We start from the raw sequence: 19,582 nt of genomic DNA on the forward strand, positions 1-19,582 counted from the left end.
AAACCGAAAGGGAAAACCCATCGTACATTCTGGATTAGCACATTACAAAAAAGACGGATTCAGCGGATTCATTGACATGTTTACCCTAAAATCATGACGCGGCTCCTCACTCCATGATCCATGTTTTCAGGGTGAGTGGGTGTGGGTGGACTCCAATATTGGGGTGCCCATCGGAGCCCGGGTCAGAGTGACCAACTCCAATCACCGGATACTGGTGGACGATGAGGGAAAGGTCGGTGAATACCCCGTCACACAAGGTCTCAGGTCATTTATTGTTACTGTACCTGTACAGTATGTATCATAATCCCTTACATCTCCCAGGAATGCAGCCTGTCCCAGGAGCAGGAGGCCTCCGTGCGGGTCATGCACCCCACATCAGTGGAGGGGGTGGATGACATGATCCAGCTGGGGGACCTGACCGAAGCGGGCCTGCTCAGGAACCTGCTGGTCCGACACAAGCAGGGCATCATCTATGTGGGTCACCTCACTAACACCCACACTACCCTAACACCCCATTTACACCTGGTTTTTAAATGCGACCATTATCCAGATAACTTATCCTTCACTAAATTACTTATTCAGGTGGATTTGTTTCCAGTGCCTGTTAGGGCTGTGAATCTTCACTGGCCTCACGATTCGATTCGATTACGATTCATCTGTCAACGATTCGATTCGATTCGATTAAACGATGCATCACGATGCATCTTAAATCGATGCATCACTTTTTCCGCAATACATGATTTATTTTTTCTCACTTTCTTTTTTCTTACTGTGTGGCTACTTTTAAAATAAAAGTGCATTTGGAATTGCATTGTATTATGATCCATAATTAAAATAAACAACTGCATGTACTTACATTCTATTTTATTTGATTATAATTTTTTTTTTTTTTTTTTTTTTTTTAATAATCGATTTTTAATATTTGTTAATCGATGCAGAATCGTGCACGTCCGCATCGCGATGCATCTTATAATCGATTATTTTTGACACCCCTAGTGCCTGTAAGGAGGCAGACATCGCTTCCCCTTTTTGACTTTGCTCATAATTGTTTGTCTTGTTACATTATGTCATTTAGCCAATGCTTTTGTCCAAAGTGGCTTACAATAGGTACATTTTGTCTTCATCAGCTAAGCCTTCAATAGGAATAAGTAGCATTTGTGGAATCACAATATATTCCCCCTAGATTACTACTGCAATCTAAATTTAAAATGTTAAGCATTACAGCAAGTAAAGCTGCTATAAATTGCCTATTTATTCGGTCAACTTTTCAAGATTGTCAGTCCTAAATGTCTTACAGAAAAATCTTTCTGATTGTGCCAGACCTACACAGGCTCTGTGCTGGTGGCAGTGAACCCGTATCAAGACCTGCCTATATATACAGGTGAACAGGTGAGTCTGTACACACACTTTTCTTTTGCTGTCGTTGATCATGGAAATACAACTTTAGGCCATTATTTAGGCATCTAATAAGTTGAATCTACCTGCAACCCACTATGGGAGGAAGATTAGTTGCATGCTATTGTCCTTCAGGTGAGGCTGTACCACGGTCACAAGCTTGGGGAACTCCCTCCGCACGTCTTTGCCATCGCTGATAGCTGCTACTCCAACATGACACGCTACCGCAAGGACCAGTGCTGCATCATCAGGTCAGAGCAAACCCACCAGACAGGAGCCCCAAAAATGCACATATCGTGCCTGCTAACTGTTGCCCATAGTCAATGTTCTCGTGTAGAATTAATGGTGTATTAGGGTATTATGCAGGCAATATTTTCATTCATTCATTCATTTATTCATTCATTCATTCACCCTATCTGTCAGTGGGGAGTCAGGAGCGGGGAAGACGGAGAGCACTAAGCTGATCCTGCAGTACTTGGCAGCAATCAGCGGTCAGCACTCCTGGATCGAACAGCAGATACTGGAGTCCAACCCCATTCTAGAAGGTACTGGAGCTGCAGAACTGCAGAGTCCAGTATTTAAACATCTAAGACAGTGATACTCAACTTGTGGCCCGCAGGCGCCCCCTGTGTGGCCCGCGATGGAATTGCAATTTTTTTTTTTTTTTATGTTATTTTAATTTAATTTTACAGTGCACCTGAATGCAACATGCAAGATACCCGCTGAATAAGTGTCCAAATGTTCATGTCATTCTGGCCAATACTCCACTTCTGTTATAGCATTTCAGTCTGGAATATGGAATATCTTTCAATAATCTATGATTTAGCTGCTAAATTGTCAAATACCGTTGTCTGCTCGCTACCCAGGTACTTAACCTAACTAACTATCCGGTGTGCACAACATTGTCAGACTAAACTCCAGCTGACACCCCAAAAACCTACAATCCGCTACAGAAAAATGTATATTGTTTGTTTATTAACTGGCCCATGGCCTTCTATCATTTCACGAAAGTGGCCCCCGGGCAAAGCAAGTTGAGTATCCCTGATCTAAGACATGCATACATCCATGGACTCTCAACTTACAGCACACATACTGTGAGTGCCTTTTGAAACACACACACACACAGACAGACACAGACAGACACACACACACACACACACACACACACACACACACACACACACACACACACGCAGAATAGTGGTTAAAAGTTAAAAAACAGCTGAAACAAGTGTTCAAATGTCCCTACTCTGTCCCACACAGCTTTTGGAAACGCTAAAACAATTCGCAACGACAACTCCAGTCGCTTTGGGAAATACTTGGAGATCTTCTTCAACAGCGACGGAGTGATTGAAGGCGCTCGCGTGGAGCAGTATCTTCTGGAGAAATCTCGCGTCTGCCATCAGGTAACACAGCCCCGTCCAATCAAAACAAGCTCCGCTATCTCTCCATAGGGTAAATCTATATAGACCAACATAGGTGTGGTGGCACCGAGGGGATCACATGATTATAGCCTTGAACAGCTGTTAACATAAACATGCTACTACATGCTACTGCTGTTAACGCCTGGACATAGGGGGCATTGGGACTCTCACTCACCTGCAGAGAAAACGTTCATTGAGTCACTATGCAGTGTTGTAAAAACTATACAAGCCATGTGAGACTTTACTAGCTCGTGTCTCAGTGTTCATTTGCGGTCCTTGACTGAATACCCGTGATACCTTTGGAATGGAAATGGTCTAATTTTACCTTTGTTTGGCAGTAATAAATGTGAATTCTTGCTCCATAACCCCAGGCCCTGGAGGAGCGCAACTACCACATGTTTTACTGCATGCTGGCAGGACTAACAGCAGAGCAGAAGAAGTCTCTGAGCCTCGGGGGTGCCAAAGAATACAAGTTCCTCTCGAAGGTATTACAATAGCTACAGTATGTGCCACAGTATCTATTTGTTTTTTTATTGATGTTAATATTTGAGATGAGCTGATACTGTACAGTAGCATTGTCTTATAGACGCAGTGATACCATGTATTAAACCAGTTGTGCCTGGAGATATTACAGGAAATCTGATCAAATGAATACAAAGACGTTTCCTCACATTCACTAAAACATGTTAGATCATCTCTATGTGCAGTAAATCGTAATGTAAATCTCTGTGTGCTGTAGGGTAACTGTATCCTGTGTGAAGGCCGTAACGATGCCAAGGACTACGACCGCATCCGCACGGCTCTGAAAATCCTGACCTTCTCAGACCACGAGTGCCTGGAGATCCTCAAGCTGTTGGCAGCCATATTACACCTGGGGAACGTCTGCTTCCAAGGTGAGCCTCACTGGGTGTACACAGTTACAGGGCATCTGTAGGATTTTGTGGTAGTCGTTTACTTGAGTTGAGTTTACTTGAGTTCACTTTAGTTCAGTTTGACAAATGTAAAAATGCAATCGTTGGGGCAGTGGTGGCCTAAAGGTTAGAGAAGAGAGCTTGTGACCAGAAAGTCATCGGTTCAATCCCCGGGACCGGCAGGATAAAGCTGGGTGGGGAAAGTGAAAAAGCAGTGCTTGTCCCTCGCTCATTACCACTACTGAGGTGCCATTGAGCAAGGCCCTGAACCACAACCGCTCCAGTGGAGCTGCTCAGTGGCCAGCAGATCAGACTGTGGTTGTACTGGTCAGCTTCCAGTTATGAATGTGTGTGTGTGAACAGGGCGCTCCTGACAAAGAGAGCATTGCTCAGTGAGACTCCCCCGGTATAAATAAAAATAAAAGGTATGCAAAAAAAACATGATTGTAATTCAGGGGAAGCATAAATTATTACACAATAAATAAAGTAATACTACTAAAGCATTAATATGCTACATTATGATTCAATACAAAAAGGTAACAAACACACAGTACATACATAACCACACTGCAATGAGCATTTGATATAACACTTGACACACATTTAATATGCAGGGGTTCATTGAGAGTAAAGGTGCCATACATACCATAGGATTACCTTCAATTAATCTGTCATATGAAATTAGAAAATTCCATTTTAAACCCTACATTTTATTTTATTTATGTATTTATTTATGTATTTATTTATTTATGTATTTATTTAGTTTATTTATTTAATTTATATATTTATTTATTGTCTCAGACTTTTTCATAACACTATAGTCCAGACAATTTGGCTTGGATAGCAAAGATCGGCTTAATTTGTAATAAAAATGTTGTTGTCAATCGACTTGTACTTAGTATATTTTGATTAATCCAACACATATGATACCATCACAGTGTCTTAAACGTGTGTTCCCACCAGCCACCACCCTGAACAACATGGACAGCAGTGATGTCAGCAAATCAGAGCACTTCAGCCTCGCCGGCACGCTGCTGATGGTAGGCGTTTCTTCACTTACACGTTATCTGTTGTGATTGTTGACCCACTCTTGTTGGCCCCATCGTTATTGTGAAAGAGGAGACACTGAAGGGACGTCAGCCTCTAGTGGCAGGAATTGATCGTCATTCGTCAAACATGAGATAATGCTGATGTAATGCTGATGCGGGCCCCCTGTCTGCCTCCTCCAGGTGCAGCATGCGTCCCTGGCCAATAGTTTGACCCACCGCTCCTTCCTGACCAACAGAGAGCGGGTGACCAAACCCCTCAGCTCTGCACAGGCTTCTGACTGCAGAGACGCCTTCGTCAAGGTAATGAAGCTGATCCAATGACAATAAATCAATATGTAGTGTGTTTCCTTATTGTCTAAGACATTGACCTGCAGCATCAAAGGACCATTACACTGGGGAGGGACACTGAACATGCATGTGGGACGAGCATGCCAATCCAACCATATTAGGGCTCTAGCTGTTTTAACCCTTACTTATTTAATGCCTACTTAACACCCCTCATATTCGTGTATATATTGTATATATTGGACTGCACTTGCATTGTTGTGATTTCTTCTTTTAGATATTTTCCTATTTTCCTTTACTAGAGTACTGATATGATCGCTACGGTGCATACTTACACGAAGACAAATTCATTAATCCATGTTCTCAGACTATGCCGTGTTAGGTTCTTGAATTTTGAGGGAATTGGGTGAATTGAAAATTCTTGAAAAGTCCTTGAATTTGATGTTTAAGAAGGTGTGGGAACCCTGAGAATTCCAAACTAAGCAGTGATGTGTGTTTGATCTCTCAGGCGATCTACAACAAGCTGTTCATATGGATCGTTGAGAAAATCAACAGTGTCATCAATAAGAAGTCATCGAAAAGCCCTAAATCCTCCTGTCACTCTATCGGCCTTTTGGATATCTTCGGGTTTGAGAACTTCACCACAAACAGGTTAGCAGATTTTGCAGCACTACCTGAACATCGATGCTACTATATCACAACTTGGCAATTTCTCCAGTGAATGATCAAATGTCACCCTGTCATTTTTCAGTTTTGAGCAGCTGTGCATTAACTTTGCCAATGAGCAGCTACAACAGTTCTTTGTGCGGCACATCTTCAAGCTGGAGCAGGACGAATACCTGAAAGAGGATATTGTGTGGACCAACATCAGCTTTGGCGACAACCAGCACATCCTGGACCTGCTGGCTGGGAAATCCTGTAACCTGCTGGCCCTGATTGATGAAGAGAGCAATTTTCCAAAGGTATTGTTACATAGCGTTGGCCTTATCAGTTCATAAATCTAACACTAACAAATGGATGATGTTCATATGATGTTAAAGTCTGCCAATGCAAATCAAATCGCCTTGTGTAAGGACTTTTTGTAAGTGTCTCTTTTTCTTGACTAATGGAGTGATCTGCTTATTCCTCCTATTCAAGGTAGTGGCTAATTTCTAGAAAATACAAAAATGAAACTGCATTGGAAAGGGGAAACTATCTCACCCCAGTGGTGGAATTTCTTAACGTTTTTTTTTAACACAATTTAATTTAACGCCTAAATATAGGAATAAACGGCTTGTTAAGTTGGAAATATTTTGCAGCAGATGTATAACAATTTAAGGTGACATTGCACAAATGTAAACCTATTTATGTGCTATTACAATGTACTTTATTCAGTTCATTATTCAGATTTTCCCCGAGTGTTGTATTTAATATAATTCGTTGTTTTGTTGGGTCACAGGGCACAGACATCACTATGCTGAACAAGATGAACCAACAGCACCGCAAGAACAAATCCTATATCGCCTCCAAGAGTGAACGTGACACGGACTTCGCCATCCGCCATTTTGCTGGGGTGGTTTACTACAACTCTGAAGGTACACGAACAAATTTAAATGGATCCCAGACAGATAAAACATTTACAGTCTATGTAAAGTTCAGTCATGTTCTTTTCTTCCATTCAGGATTCCTGGAGAAGAACAGAGATGCTGTCAACTCTGACATAATCAAGATGATTGACACGTCCACCAATAAGCTGCTTCGTAAGATATTTGAGAAAGAGCTTTCGACCAATGGAGTGAAGGCTCCTGCCAACAAAAGGATCATCATGACGCCCATAAGCTCTCTACGGGTATGAAAGTCTGATCCGGTTTGAGTAGAAACTCAGTAGCAGCTCTCTCTGTAAGGGGAGTTGACTTATCAAATCAATGTACAACCATGATTTCTTGGGGAACAGAGACAGCCTTCTCCCATCTCTGATCACTGCAAAACATAGCCACCTTAGCAAGTAATTTAATTTCATATTCAGTGATACAGTATGTCAGATCACCACACTGGTATTACACTGGTATCAACAAAATGAATTGAGAAGAAGTTGATTTGTGTTAGAATAAAGTGAAATGATCTCACCTCCTTCCTTGCTTTCAGCAAGCACAATAATAATAGATTGTATGAGATTTTAAGATCTGATAGCCTCTTAGATGGATATTTTTTGCAGTGTACATTGGTATCGCAGGAATGAGAATGATAACGATCGTGGTTGTCTTGGTTGCCACTGTATTACCGACTCAGCATCATGACATTAGTCTTCTCTCTCCATCATCCACTGCAGGCCCAGAGTAATGGCCGTAAGCAGGTGCCGACACTGAGCGGTCAGTTCCGCCAGTCTCTGGACTCCCTCATGAAGGCCCTCTCTATCTGCCAGCCATTCTTCATCCGCTGCTTCAAACCCAACGATGGCAAGCAGTCTCAGGTGAATGACACAAGTTTGCGCTGGAGGAACAGCGCCCTCTTTCTGTTTTGTGACCAGCAGATTTCCTGCAGAATCCACCCTGCTGGCACACAATGTAAATGCAGTGTAGAGGCTGGTAGAAGCTGCCTACTGTATCTTCTAGAGACAATCATGGTCTTGTTAATTTACATGAACTAATATACTAATGTCTCAAAATTATTATGGTAATGTTGGTAAAGGAAATTGTTATTTACTGATGGTAAGATGCTACATGTAGCAGTTTTAACGTTATATATATTTGTTATATATACTATATATATATATATATATATATATATATATATATATATATATATATATATATATATGTGTGTGTGTGTGTGTGTGTGTGTGTGTATATATATATGTGTGTGTGTGTGTGTGTGTGTGTGTGTGTGTGTATATATGTGTGTGTGTGTGTGTGTGTGTGTGTGTGTGTGTTTTATTGCCATATACTCCAAATTATAACTATATAATCTCGCAATATCCACAAATATATAAGCACGAGATCTGAAGTGGTGATTTTGCATTTGTGCTATTGCATTCTGGAAAATGATGAATTTTTCCATAAGTAGCTGCATGCCATATAAGTGAGTGAGCTAAGCCCTGTCCCGCTCTCCTGCAGGTCTTTGACAGAGAGCTGTGTATGCGCCAGATGAGGTATTCCGGCATGATGGACACCGTCCGCATCCGCAAGCTGGGCTATCCCATCCGCCACACCTTCCGGGAATTCCTGCAGCGCTACAGGGTGCTGCTGAAGACGACCACCTGTGATCCCAGAACTGTAAATGTCATTGAGATCAATAGAAACGTCTTATATCTGTGACACAACGAGAATATGACTGCAGCATCTTGCTCTCTAGATAATAGATGTGCCTGTGATAGATAGATGGGCAGATTACTCCCTTTTTCTCTGTCTCAATCCCCCGGAGGAAATAGGGCTGTCGTCGCGGCCTTGTGTTCAACACTTATCAAAGAAATGCCTTGTTGTTCCTCCAGGAGCCAGCTGTGCATTGTTGTGAAGCCATCTGCAAGGCGGTGATTACAGGGAAGAACGACTGGAAAATAGGCAGGACCAAGATTTTCCTGAAGGTGCAGAAACCTTATATGCATTTTTGCACTGTGACAACTCAAATAAATGATACCCATCTTGTACCGCAGCAGTTGTTTAGTTCAACATAACAAAACATGATTGGACATTTTATCATGAACTAATGGCACAGAAGAATATCTTCATGTTTACATGTATTAGACTTTGTATTTATACCAGTACTCTGCACCAATCTTTAGTTTAGTATTTTAAGGATTTATTTAATCACACAATACGTTATTTCAGTCTTGAGTCTTGTATGATAAACAGATTATTTGAGTAGTGGCTAAAATGGCTCCTAGTTGAGTTGGGGACCGTCCTCGTGGGAATACAATCACAACGACCTTTCACCTTATTTCAGGATGTCCACGACACTGTCCTGGAACGGGAGAGGCAAAAGGAGCTCGACAGGAAGGCCCTCATCATCCAGAGGGTGATGCTGGGACACCATGACAGGTACAGAGATACCAGAGGGTGATGCTGGGACACCATGACAGGTACAGAGATAGGGCCAAAAGAGACAGAGCAGAAACTGGGAAAGGTTATGGTGGAGATACGAGCATGTGGACATCGGGTCCAGGAGAGGACTGGGAGATGGCTTGGGTCGCAAAGACGAAATCAAAGAAATCAAATAGTTATGGGTAAAATAGATTAGTTACAGTACAGATACACACATACCTATAATTACAAGTTGAGACACTTCGAACAGACATAAAAAGTTATTTTTTGGCAACAATGGCGTGGAACCAAAGAGACTTGGAGAGATGGAGTGTGGACGGTGGTTGATCAAAGTGGATGATTTTTTTTAACTTCCCCCCTCTCTTTGTAGAAAGTGCTTTTTGCAGAAGAAGAGGGCAGCTGTGGTGCTGCAGAAACACTGGAGAGTTGCCAGGGAGAAGAAGCAGCAGAGAAAGGTGTGGTGCTGTCACAACTCCAGTTAAAACAAAAAATAACTACCGTAAATTCCGGACTATAAGCCGCACCGGTGTATAAGCCGCACCTGCAAAGTTGACTATTTTTTTCTTATATAAGCCGCACCGGACTATAAGCCGCGGGTGTTTTAATGTTTTTTTTTTTTTTTTTTTTGTGTTTTAATGTTTAATTACCATATGTAAGGGTTCATGCACAGAGGGGATTGTCGGGAAAGAGATGGCTGTTTGAGGAAGCTCCCATTTATTAACATTTCAACAAAACAACATAACACAACACCACCTGTGTTGTTATTTACAGTGCACACAGTGTCATACAGTGTCATACAGTGTGGTGAAAAGAGGGCAAGAGAGGAAATTAAAACAGAAGTGGATTTATAGTTAGAAAGAGTGCTAAAAAAGAGAGATTTTTTTTTTTTTTTTTTTTTTTTTTTTTTTAAATCCATAGATAAGCCGCACCGTTATATAAGCCGCAGGGGCCAAAAAAGGCCAAAAAACGGGAAAAAAGGTGCGGCTTATAGTCCGGAATTTACGGTACTCTCTCTCTCTCTGCTCTTGACATTTGCCACACTAAGGAGACACCTTGTGTCCAATCAAATGGACTTATCTCGGTTCGGCTGACCTCGTCCTTTCATTCCTCCCTTGCTCCAACTAGCTCCGGCAAGGCTTTGACCGCCTGGCAGCTGTGATCCGTGGCCGGCGGCTCCACCTACACTACCAAAGAGCGCGAGAAGGAGCAGTCACCATACAGCGTCAGGTATGCAAATAGCTTGGCACACTGTGTGTCTTCTTCTTCTTCATTTTTGCATGTTTTAGAGATGACAGATACATCTTCTCAGGTTTCAGGTAAGAAAAGGACTTAAGGGGGAGTGTGGATAGTGTAGAGTTAAAAGCACTCGCCTAAGGGAACTAAGGGGATAGCATGACCCTCCCACCACGTGCTACGTCCTGCCGGTGAAACTCCTCGCTGTCAGGTGAAAAGAAGCGGCTGGTGACTGCACATGTGTTGGAGGAAGCATGGAGGGGGTGGAGCAACGATCGGGACAGCAGGGGGAATTGGCCAAGTACAATTGGGGAGAAAATGGCAGAAAAATCAGGAAAGAAAGGGAAGTAAAGACAGTTCACCCCAAATATTTTCCCTCTTATCTATAGAGCTATTTATCCATTTAGATCATTTTGGTGTGAGAGTTTTGGAGTTATCACCCGTATAGAGATGTCTGCCTTCTATCAAATACAATGGACCTGGATGGCACTCGGCTTATGGTGCTCAAAGTGCTCAACAAAACTACACCCGCTAGTAGTTTCATCAAAAGAGACATTGCTGTTGCTTGTTTGTTGTTGTTTTTGGGGGGGGTTTTACTCACTTTGAGCACCACAAGCCGAGTGCCATCCACTAGTGTGGATGGATAAATAGCACTACAGGTAAAAGGAAAATTTTGGGGGTGAACTGCCCCTTTAACTTATTTTGCATATTATTGAGGCAAAAACAACTCTTTTAAAACACACACAACACAACTAAAAAAGAGTATGATGACTAATAAATGCTGGTGAACTGTAGGTGCGAGGCTACCGGGCGAGGAAGAGCTGGAAGAAGAAGAGAGAGGCGGTCATATTGCTGCAGGCGTGCACCAGAGGCATGCTGGCCAGAACAATGGCTAAAAGGATGAGGACTGATGTAAGTGTTTGAAGTCTGAAACTGGAAAAGATTGAAGCAACATGAAGGAACGACCGTGTGTTCATGCATTTGCGTACTATACCCCCCCAACCACCCCCCCCCCCCCCCCCCCCCCCCCACCAGGCCTTCCTGTCAGCCCAGGAGCAGGAGGCTCGAGAGGCCACGGCGTTGGAGCTCCAGATCCGACTGGAGAAACTTATCGCCCTATCGAAGCAGGCCACCAAGGAGCCCGAGCCAATCAACGAGCAGGAAATGGTGGAGAACATGTTTGGTCTCATCCCCACAGCCGCCGTGGCCGTGGGAGGACGGAAAGGACCGGCACCAGAGGGCTTTGAGGTTAGTCTGCAGCTCTGAATTGGACTGAGCAACACGATGTTTGACGATGCTTTCTTTGTCAAGGTAGAAAGAATGAGCTATTATTCATGTTTCGTGACCTTGCGAGGCAGCTGGATTTGCGCGAGATCATGAGATCACGATCACATGACAAATCCATCTTGTCACGCTGGTTTGAATCTGAACCATCAGTGGTTCGCACCACTCAGCGTCCAGAGGCAGCTACAGGCGGGATTTAGGTGGTACGACAGCGAGAAGCGAGCCCGTGATGGACATGATAGACAGATGGTTCAGCCAATCACCTGCCAAGTAGCTTTTTGAAAAGTGCCTGGCCCTTTCAAAGGTTTGCCGAACGCATTCTGAGATGGTTCTGTGAAAAGAAACCATCTGGCAGTGTCAGGTTGCATGTTTCTGCCCCACAATGCGTATTGTCAAATTTTTGTATTGCGATATATTGAATTTCGTAATGTATCGTCCCATCCCCAGAAGGAACCAATCATATGTTCTCGAGTATGCAATCTGTTGACATGAATAGAATTTTATCATACATTATTAGTTAACTGACTGTCCTATTGGTATGCCCTCCACTACAACTTATTATATTAGGATGTGGAGCACAACACACCAGAGCCGGTGGAGGAAGCCGCAGTCGACACCTCGGAGCCCGAGCCCGAACCCGAGCCCGAGCCCAAGCTGGAAGCCCCGGCCTCGATTCCATTACCGGAAGACGACGAGGACGAGGAGTACGACGACAGCAATGAGGAGTTTTCCTTCCTCAAGTTCACCTCACTTCACTTCCAGGGCAACGCCACTCACACACACATCACGCAGAGACTCAGGCAGCCGCTGCTGCCCCACGAGGATGAGGGCGACGCACTGGTGAGAGGATGCAGAGCAGAGACAGACAGCTCTCTTAACCATCAACTATTCAATACACAACTAGTTACACCTTCCAAAGCTTTCCTACTACTGTATTGCTACCCTATGGCTGCAGTCTGATGTAGTGGTACATAAAAAGCTGCGTATACTATGATGATATAATTGGTACCTACCTACTCACTTGGATGAACCACCCCCCTCCCACACACACACACTCTGCATATATCTCCTCCTCTCTCACATCCATGTTGTCCTCCCACCCTCCAGGCATGTCTAACAGTGTGGTGGATCATTCTGCGCTTCATGGAGGACATCCCGGAGCCGAGACGCCCGGAGCAGAGCACCCCCACGTCCAGCCAGCGCTCCCGCTTTCTGAGTGGGCGGCAGGACAGGAGGCTGAGCAACCTGGTGGGACTCGACCAGGTAAAGCAGTGAACTGTGTGGATGCCAAGAGTACTACGTTTCATTGCCACACGTCATTCCTGACAGCCAAAAATACAAGTATGTGATCAATCAACAGACAATGGCAATGTGGCTCATTGGTTTAAGGCCTATGCAACACTACGAGAATATTATGAATAAATGTTCAACCAATATAGGATTTTGAAGATAGCAATTCTGATATTCTTGGATCAAAGCTGCCGAAAAGCCTATGAAACAGCATTTAGACCATGGAATCCAATTAAGATGTTGCATTAGAATTAAAGCTGCATTCAGCGATGTTTTTGTGTTAAAATAAGTGTTAAATGGCTCTATATTCTGACAGCAATCACTGAAATAGAGTGTTTGGTCAGTGACTTCAAACCCCCACCCTCCACTGTCCTCGATATCTCTCTCCTGTAGTCCTGCATGCAGGGCGGACGTTTCTCCGCAAATGTAACTCGTAGAGGCTCATGGATGGCGGCATTGGATTTGGGGTGAAAAAATACATCTAGTCCTTTAAAGGCATCGCGATTGGACCTTCCGTTTCTCAGAAAATGTCAATTGTTCTCTGATTGGATCAAAATTGGCACCGACCTCAAACTATCCAATCAGGTGGACGACACTGACAGGCTAATTGATGCCGATATATCTCCAAACCAATATATTGGTCTAACCCTGTTACAAATGTCTTCTTTTCTCCTGCTGTGGAATACAGACTGACAGCTGAATGCCATGCACCAGTCATTCCTCTCAGCTAAAAATAATCCAATCTGTTTTTTAAATAGAAAATACTGAGGAAGAACAAGAAGAAGTTTGGAGGTGGAATGAGAAGAGCCTCTGCTATTCTCGAGGAGGTTAGCCATCATGCTGCTGTCATATTCCTCGCTAACACAAAGCTGCAGTCATTCTGTTGATTCCAGTTTAAATGACATGCTTCTCATTCTCTGTGTTTGAATAATCCACACCAGCCGGAGGACATGACAGAAGAAGAGCACGTCCTGATAGGAGAGGGCCCGACGCTGGACCGACCGCTGTCATCTCTTGAAAAACTGCACATCATCGTCGGTTACGCTCTATCAAGACGCGACATAAGGTAGAATAGATATTATGTGGGGAATACAGATGTGCAATGTGAGTATATAATGGAGGTTATGTTACGCATATATTTGTGTCGGCAAAATAAAATGTATGTTGCAGCAAAATGACTTGTAATCCAGGTTACATACAGTATAACCTTCTTGTGAATTGCGTATAGATGATGCTTTTACACCCGTGGAGTTTAATGGCAAGAAACACACTCAATGTTCAGTTGTTATCTCTGTCCTGTTTGCATTGGCTTCTTGTTATCTGTGTGCATATATGACTGTTTGTGTTTCCGTGCCTGGCAGGGATGAGATTTACTGTCAGATCTGTAAGCAACTGGTGCACAATAAGAACAAGAAGAGCTGCCTGCGAGGCTGGATCCTCCTCTCCATCTGCCTCGGGATCTTCCCTCCCTCAGACCTCCTCATGCAGGTCAGTAACTGGTCCCTCCCTCAGACCTCCTCATGCAGGTCAGTAACTGGTCCCTCCCTCAGACCTCCTCATGCAGGTCAGTAACTGGTCCCTCCCTCAGACCTCCTCATGCAGGTCAGTAACTGGTCCCTCCCTCAGACCTCCTCATGCAGGTCAGTAACTGGTCCCTCCCTCAGACCTCCTCATGCAGGTCAGTAACTGGTCCCTCCCTCAGACCTCCTCATGCAGGTCAGTAACTGGTCCCTCCCTCAGACCTCCTCATGCAGGTCAGTAACTGGTCCCTCCCTCAGACCTCCTCATGCAGGTCAGTAACTGGTCCCTCCCTCAGACCTCCTCATGCAGGTCAGTAACTGGTCCCTCCCTCAGACCTCCTCATGCAGGTCAGTAACTGGTCCCTCCCTCAGACCTCCTCATGCAGGTCAGTAACTGGTCCCTCCCTCAGACCTCCTCATGCAGGTCAGTAACTGGTCCCTCCCTCAGACCTCCTCATGCAGGTCAGTAACTGGTCCCTCCCTCAGACCTCCTCATGCAGGTCAGTAACTGGTCCCTCCCTCAGACCTCCTCATGCAGGTCAGTAACTGGACTCTACTGGACTGCTTAACAGCCCGGCAGTGAGCAGCGGTTTGAAATCAAGAGACTTTCTCACAGTCCAAACTCTTTTCTTAATTGTTGCATTGCCTTCTCTGAGTCTAGTATTTTATTGATGTCACACAACATCAAGGCTATATAGCCAGTGGCTACTGTACATACACAATTGGAATTTTCCTCACATCTCAAAATGTTTCAAAAATACTTTGCAACTAAATGTCAATCTTTCTGCAACTGATTGTATTCCATTTATTAATTACCAACCATGCTGGAGGAAATACTGCATTCCTCCATTCCCCTAAACAGTTTACCATATATCATCATCTTTACCCTATTGTATTCCATTCTCCTCTCCTCTACAGTATTTAGAGAACTTCCTCCACAGAGGGTCCAGTGGTTATGGAGAATATTGTGCTGAGCGCCTGAAACGTATCGTAGCCAACGGAGAAAGAAGAGAGCCTCCCTGTTGGATAGAGCTACAGGTAAAATCACTGATCACTGACATGACAGGAATAGAGATGAAACGATGTGAACATTTCACATCACGATTATAGTGACCAAAATTATCACGGTTATCAGTATTATCACGGTATTGTTAAAATGTGCTGAAAATGTTCAAAAAGTACTAATACACTCACGGAAATCATTTCACCAAGTTTTATAGTGAAGACTCAGACCCAAAAAGGATTGATACACTCACTGAAAACATTTCTCCTGCGCGTCTGCATCTGGGAGACGGTTGCCAACTTTGGTTGATGATGGACAGTATTTACCATGTTTTTCAAAGCGTACCGTTATCGTAAGGAATTTTATTACGGTTATCGTAAGGAATTTGATCACGGTTATCATTAAAAGCAGTTATCATTTCATCCCTAAACAGGAAGATGTTGTCCTGCTTAGAATGAGAAACAAGCTGAAAGAGTGAAAAGTAGCAGGCATTTCTTTTTTCTTTCTTTTCTTTCTGTATGTTGTTTGTCTGCATCTCTGCACCTGAGATTTTCAATGACTCCATGACTATTACGATTATAGTAAGGTTACAAATGAGCAGTGTACCTCCTACAAATTGTTCCCTCTCTCCATGGACAGGCGACCAAGTCCAAGAAGCCCATTGAGGTGTCTGTGGCTCTAATGGATGGCCGCAGCATCAGTCTGCCCATGGACTCAGCCTGCACGTCTGCTGAAGTCTGCCAAGCCGTGGCCAAGAAGATCCAGCTCAAAGACACCGAGGGATTCTCCCTCTATGTCGGCCTCTATGATAAGGTGAGCAGTGACAGAGTGGAGAGCCTCAGTCCTCAAATGGGTCTCTTACCTTGATCATTCAAGAGGGCGTCCGGGTAGTGCAGAGGTAGATTCCCTGCCTACCAACACGAGGGTCATAGGTTCGAGCCCCCGTGTTACCTCCGGCTTAATCTCTCGAGACAGACTTTCGAATTTAACCGATGGGTTCCCAGATTGCCTCTGGCTTGCTCGAGCGTCCATACAGGCAGAATTGGTCGTGTCTGCGGGTGGGAAGGCGGATTAAGGGTATGTGTCATGGTTGCTGCACTAGTGCCTCCTCTGGTCGGTCGGTCAGGGGGGGTCCTCCTGCGTGCTACCACGCTACTGCTGGCGAAACTCAACTCCACGCTGTTAGGTCAATCGGAATTCGGAATCGCAATCGGAATCGGAGCATGTGCTCATCTACAGATCTCCCCAGATTGGCAGAGGAGATGGTACAATTGGAGCAGGTACAATTGGAGAGAAAGATCCCAAAAACAAAACGTCATTCAAGTGAAGTTTCAGCCCGTTCTTCTTCTTCTCAGGTGTGGTCTCTGGGCAGCAGTGGGAAGCATGTGCTGGATGCCGTGTCTCAGTGCGAGCAGGAGGTGAGGAGGCAGGGCAAGGAGGAGCAGGACGCCCCCTGGAGACTCTACATCCGCAAGGAGCTGTTCACACCCTGGCATGACTGTTCAGTCGACCCCGTCAGCACAGATCTCATCTACAGGCAGGTCATCAGGGGCATCAAGACCAGCGAATACATCTGTGAGAAGGTGAGCCACGATACTGAAACGCTATAGTCCAAGAATGTTCTGGTGTCGTTCACTGCCTCGAGTAGTCGCCATCCCACTCATTGAGACCAGTATTTATTTTTAAATATCATGTTTTTTCATGAGTTGTGCTCTCAAGGAATTTCAGTTATGTTTTTGTACTTTGGACTGTGGCTAAATTGTAGCTAGGCTACTACTCAGTATTTTGAGAATTCTACTCACTCAGGTATAACATCTTTGATGAACAAACACTTTTGAAGAAAATTTGGTGGCTAAAGTTCCCAACCTTTTCCAACTCAGGGCCTGCTTGAAAAATCTCAAAACGTTTCGCGGCTCACCTCTGACCCTATAAAAAAGCTCAGAGCACTTTTTATTTTCTACAGTCATTAACACAGCATCTGAAACATGTTGCAGCATTTTCAGTGTTACAGTTTTCAAGGAGCTGTCCAACAGCAAGGGTTTTTTAAAGTTGTTTTTGGTTTTTGGTTTTTGAAATTATGTGGTGGCCCACTTGCAATACCTCCTAATCACACTAAACCATTAACTGTACTCAAAAAACATACTGCTTATTATTATTTTTCAGGCAAGCTTCATCTCTCAAGAATGATCAAGGCAGAGCAGGAGATGAACCTAAATGGGCAGAGCAAAAAGGGGGGAGCAGTTTTCAGAGCACAGATTAGCTAACTGGAAAAATGGCTAATAGCCGACTGGCAATAAGGTCAAAATGCATAAAACAATATAAATGGCAATGACTTTTTCATTTGTAAATAAAACACGACGCCTGCAAAATCATTGTTTTCCTATAGTGCAGCATGCCTGGCATAGCTATAGCTTGCCTAGTTTGAATTGATGATCAGTTAGGCTAATTAGCTAACACAGATGACTTAGTATGGCTAGACTTTATTTTTCCAGTTAGTATCAGGAGCGCTAGCATGCATGATATTAGCTTCTCCCTCATACCTTGAGACTTTAGTCTAATTCAGTCACAATGTGGTTATACTACTGTATCAGTAGATGTACATATTTTTGTCAGCGAAGTACCTTTCCTACTGCAGTATGGTGAACCGTGTCAATGTCTCTGAAATAAGACACTAAACTAAACCAGTTGATGTGTAACTGATTCAACTGTATCTGGTTAACATGTTTCATTCAGGAGGATGAGTATGTCCAGCTGGCCTCAAAGCACTACTATGTACAGTTTGGCTCTCAGAACAGCACAGAGAATGCACGGAAGGTGGTTGAGGAGTGCATCGCCACCTCGCTCATAGAGACCAAATCTATGGGGAAATGGATCCAACTCATCAGCGCGACATACTTACAGGTAAAGTGCCGTAACCTGCTTAGTCCAATGTGCTTATTTGACGGTGTGTACAGCATCTCTAGACAGTGTTTGTCATATATATATATCTTTTCCAACTTTATTGATGTTTCTTATGAGGATACGTAAGTGAATGTGAGTGAATGAATAATGTGTTGAATCCTGATCCTAATATATTCTTTTCAAACTCCAAGTAGCTCCTTTTTTTTTAACTTGAATCCTGATCATACAGGAAGAGTACAGCAGCAGTAAGAAGAGCACGGACAGCGTTAAAGGAGAAGTGGTCGACTTTGCCCGTCACAAATGGCCACTCTATTTCTCCAGGTTTTATGAAGTGACCATGACGTCAGGTCAGTCAGTCAAGAAGTGCACGCATAACGCTTTGATGGGGGTGGGCAGGAATGTAAGTTTAGCTTCCATATTGAGTCTAGTCACCCCCTACAACTCGTGTTATAGTGTCATCAATCTCATTAATGACAGCTCCCATCAACGCATATGGATGTTTTTATCACTTAATGGCTCCTGGCTAGTATTCTTCAATACAAGCTAATGTAATCTGTGCCTCATTTGCCAGAAAACTAAAGGAGATGGTACAGACATCAGGGGTCCCACTGTGGCCCTGATGTAATTCCATTTACATTTTTCATGACTTTACACATAACTAAGTCAGAGCACTTCCATGACCTAAAAATGTTCTTCTTTCTTAATTGTGTTATTGTTGTAAAGTCTGATTTCCAGTACAGTTTGGTTTACTGTGGAGAGAAACTGCTCCAAACGATCATCAACAACTGCAACAAATCTGTGAAACAAAAATCCCTACTATTGCCCGACTTCCCAATAGAATTTATCAAATTTTCACAACTTTACCTGTCTGGAATACACCTCTCTATACTCCATGATATTCCAGAAAGACCATGACCAGCAGGTACCCTGGCTGCGATATAGCAGTCCACAGGCTAATGTAAAAATGAAATAAGAAGTTAGCACCCTGATCATGAAACATTTGCATACCCGTATCCATCCACAGGACCGCCGTTGCCCAAAAGCAAATTCGTTGTGGCCGTAAACTGGAGTGGGATCTACTTTGTGGATGGACGAGACAAGAAGCTGTTTGAGGTCCCCTACCTTGAGCTGACTGGAGTCCAGATGATGAGGTACAGATCATTTCTCAAAGATACAACTGAGAAGTAACATTATTCATATGATGTAGCTGTGATTACAGAGCATGACAAAACCGAGTAGGACCACTTTATGTAAGGGATAATGTATATTGA

The 19,582-nt window shown here is 43.7% G+C and overlaps 1 protein-coding gene across 1 annotated transcript in view; it reads left to right on the top strand.

Annotated features, from left to right (window-relative positions):
* Positions 1-348: 348 nt before the first annotated feature.
* Positions 349-19,582, top strand: part of LOC310796790 (unconventional myosin-VIIa-like) — a 29,529-nt gene continuing 10,295 nt past the window's right edge. The window contains exons 1-32 of the mRNA XM_083659023.1: positions 349-474; positions 1,321-1,389; positions 1,531-1,646; positions 1,819-1,940; positions 2,659-2,801; positions 3,191-3,304; positions 3,559-3,712; positions 4,694-4,770; positions 4,960-5,079; positions 5,573-5,715; positions 5,816-6,026; positions 6,503-6,638; positions 6,726-6,892; positions 7,373-7,513; positions 8,157-8,315; positions 8,531-8,623; positions 8,983-9,077; positions 9,451-9,535; positions 10,206-10,307; positions 11,109-11,225; positions 11,349-11,561; positions 12,165-12,437; positions 12,705-12,860; positions 13,646-13,714; positions 13,829-13,953; positions 14,249-14,375; positions 15,326-15,445; positions 16,050-16,223; positions 16,766-16,993; positions 18,144-18,311; positions 18,541-18,658; positions 19,336-19,462. Of these exons, the coding sequence (XP_083515149.1) occupies positions 364-474; positions 1,321-1,389; positions 1,531-1,646; positions 1,819-1,940; positions 2,659-2,801; positions 3,191-3,304; positions 3,559-3,712; positions 4,694-4,770; positions 4,960-5,079; positions 5,573-5,715; positions 5,816-6,026; positions 6,503-6,638; positions 6,726-6,892; positions 7,373-7,513; positions 8,157-8,315; positions 8,531-8,623; positions 8,983-9,077; positions 9,451-9,535; positions 10,206-10,307; positions 11,109-11,225; positions 11,349-11,561; positions 12,165-12,437; positions 12,705-12,860; positions 13,646-13,714; positions 13,829-13,953; positions 14,249-14,375; positions 15,326-15,445; positions 16,050-16,223; positions 16,766-16,993; positions 18,144-18,311; positions 18,541-18,658; positions 19,336-19,462 (4,373 nt within the window). The 5' untranslated portion in view covers positions 349-363. The remainder of the gene's footprint in view (positions 475-1,320; positions 1,390-1,530; positions 1,647-1,818; positions 1,941-2,658; positions 2,802-3,190; positions 3,305-3,558; positions 3,713-4,693; positions 4,771-4,959; positions 5,080-5,572; positions 5,716-5,815; positions 6,027-6,502; positions 6,639-6,725; positions 6,893-7,372; positions 7,514-8,156; positions 8,316-8,530; positions 8,624-8,982; positions 9,078-9,450; positions 9,536-10,205; positions 10,308-11,108; positions 11,226-11,348; positions 11,562-12,164; positions 12,438-12,704; positions 12,861-13,645; positions 13,715-13,828; positions 13,954-14,248; positions 14,376-15,325; positions 15,446-16,049; positions 16,224-16,765; positions 16,994-18,143; positions 18,312-18,540; positions 18,659-19,335; positions 19,463-19,582) is intronic.

The sequence above is a fragment of the Poromitra crassiceps genome, assembly GCF_964638095.1.
Source record: "Poromitra crassiceps genome assembly, chromosome: 23".
Taxonomy (NCBI): Eukaryota; Metazoa; Chordata; class Actinopteri; order Beryciformes; family Melamphaidae; genus Poromitra; species Poromitra crassiceps.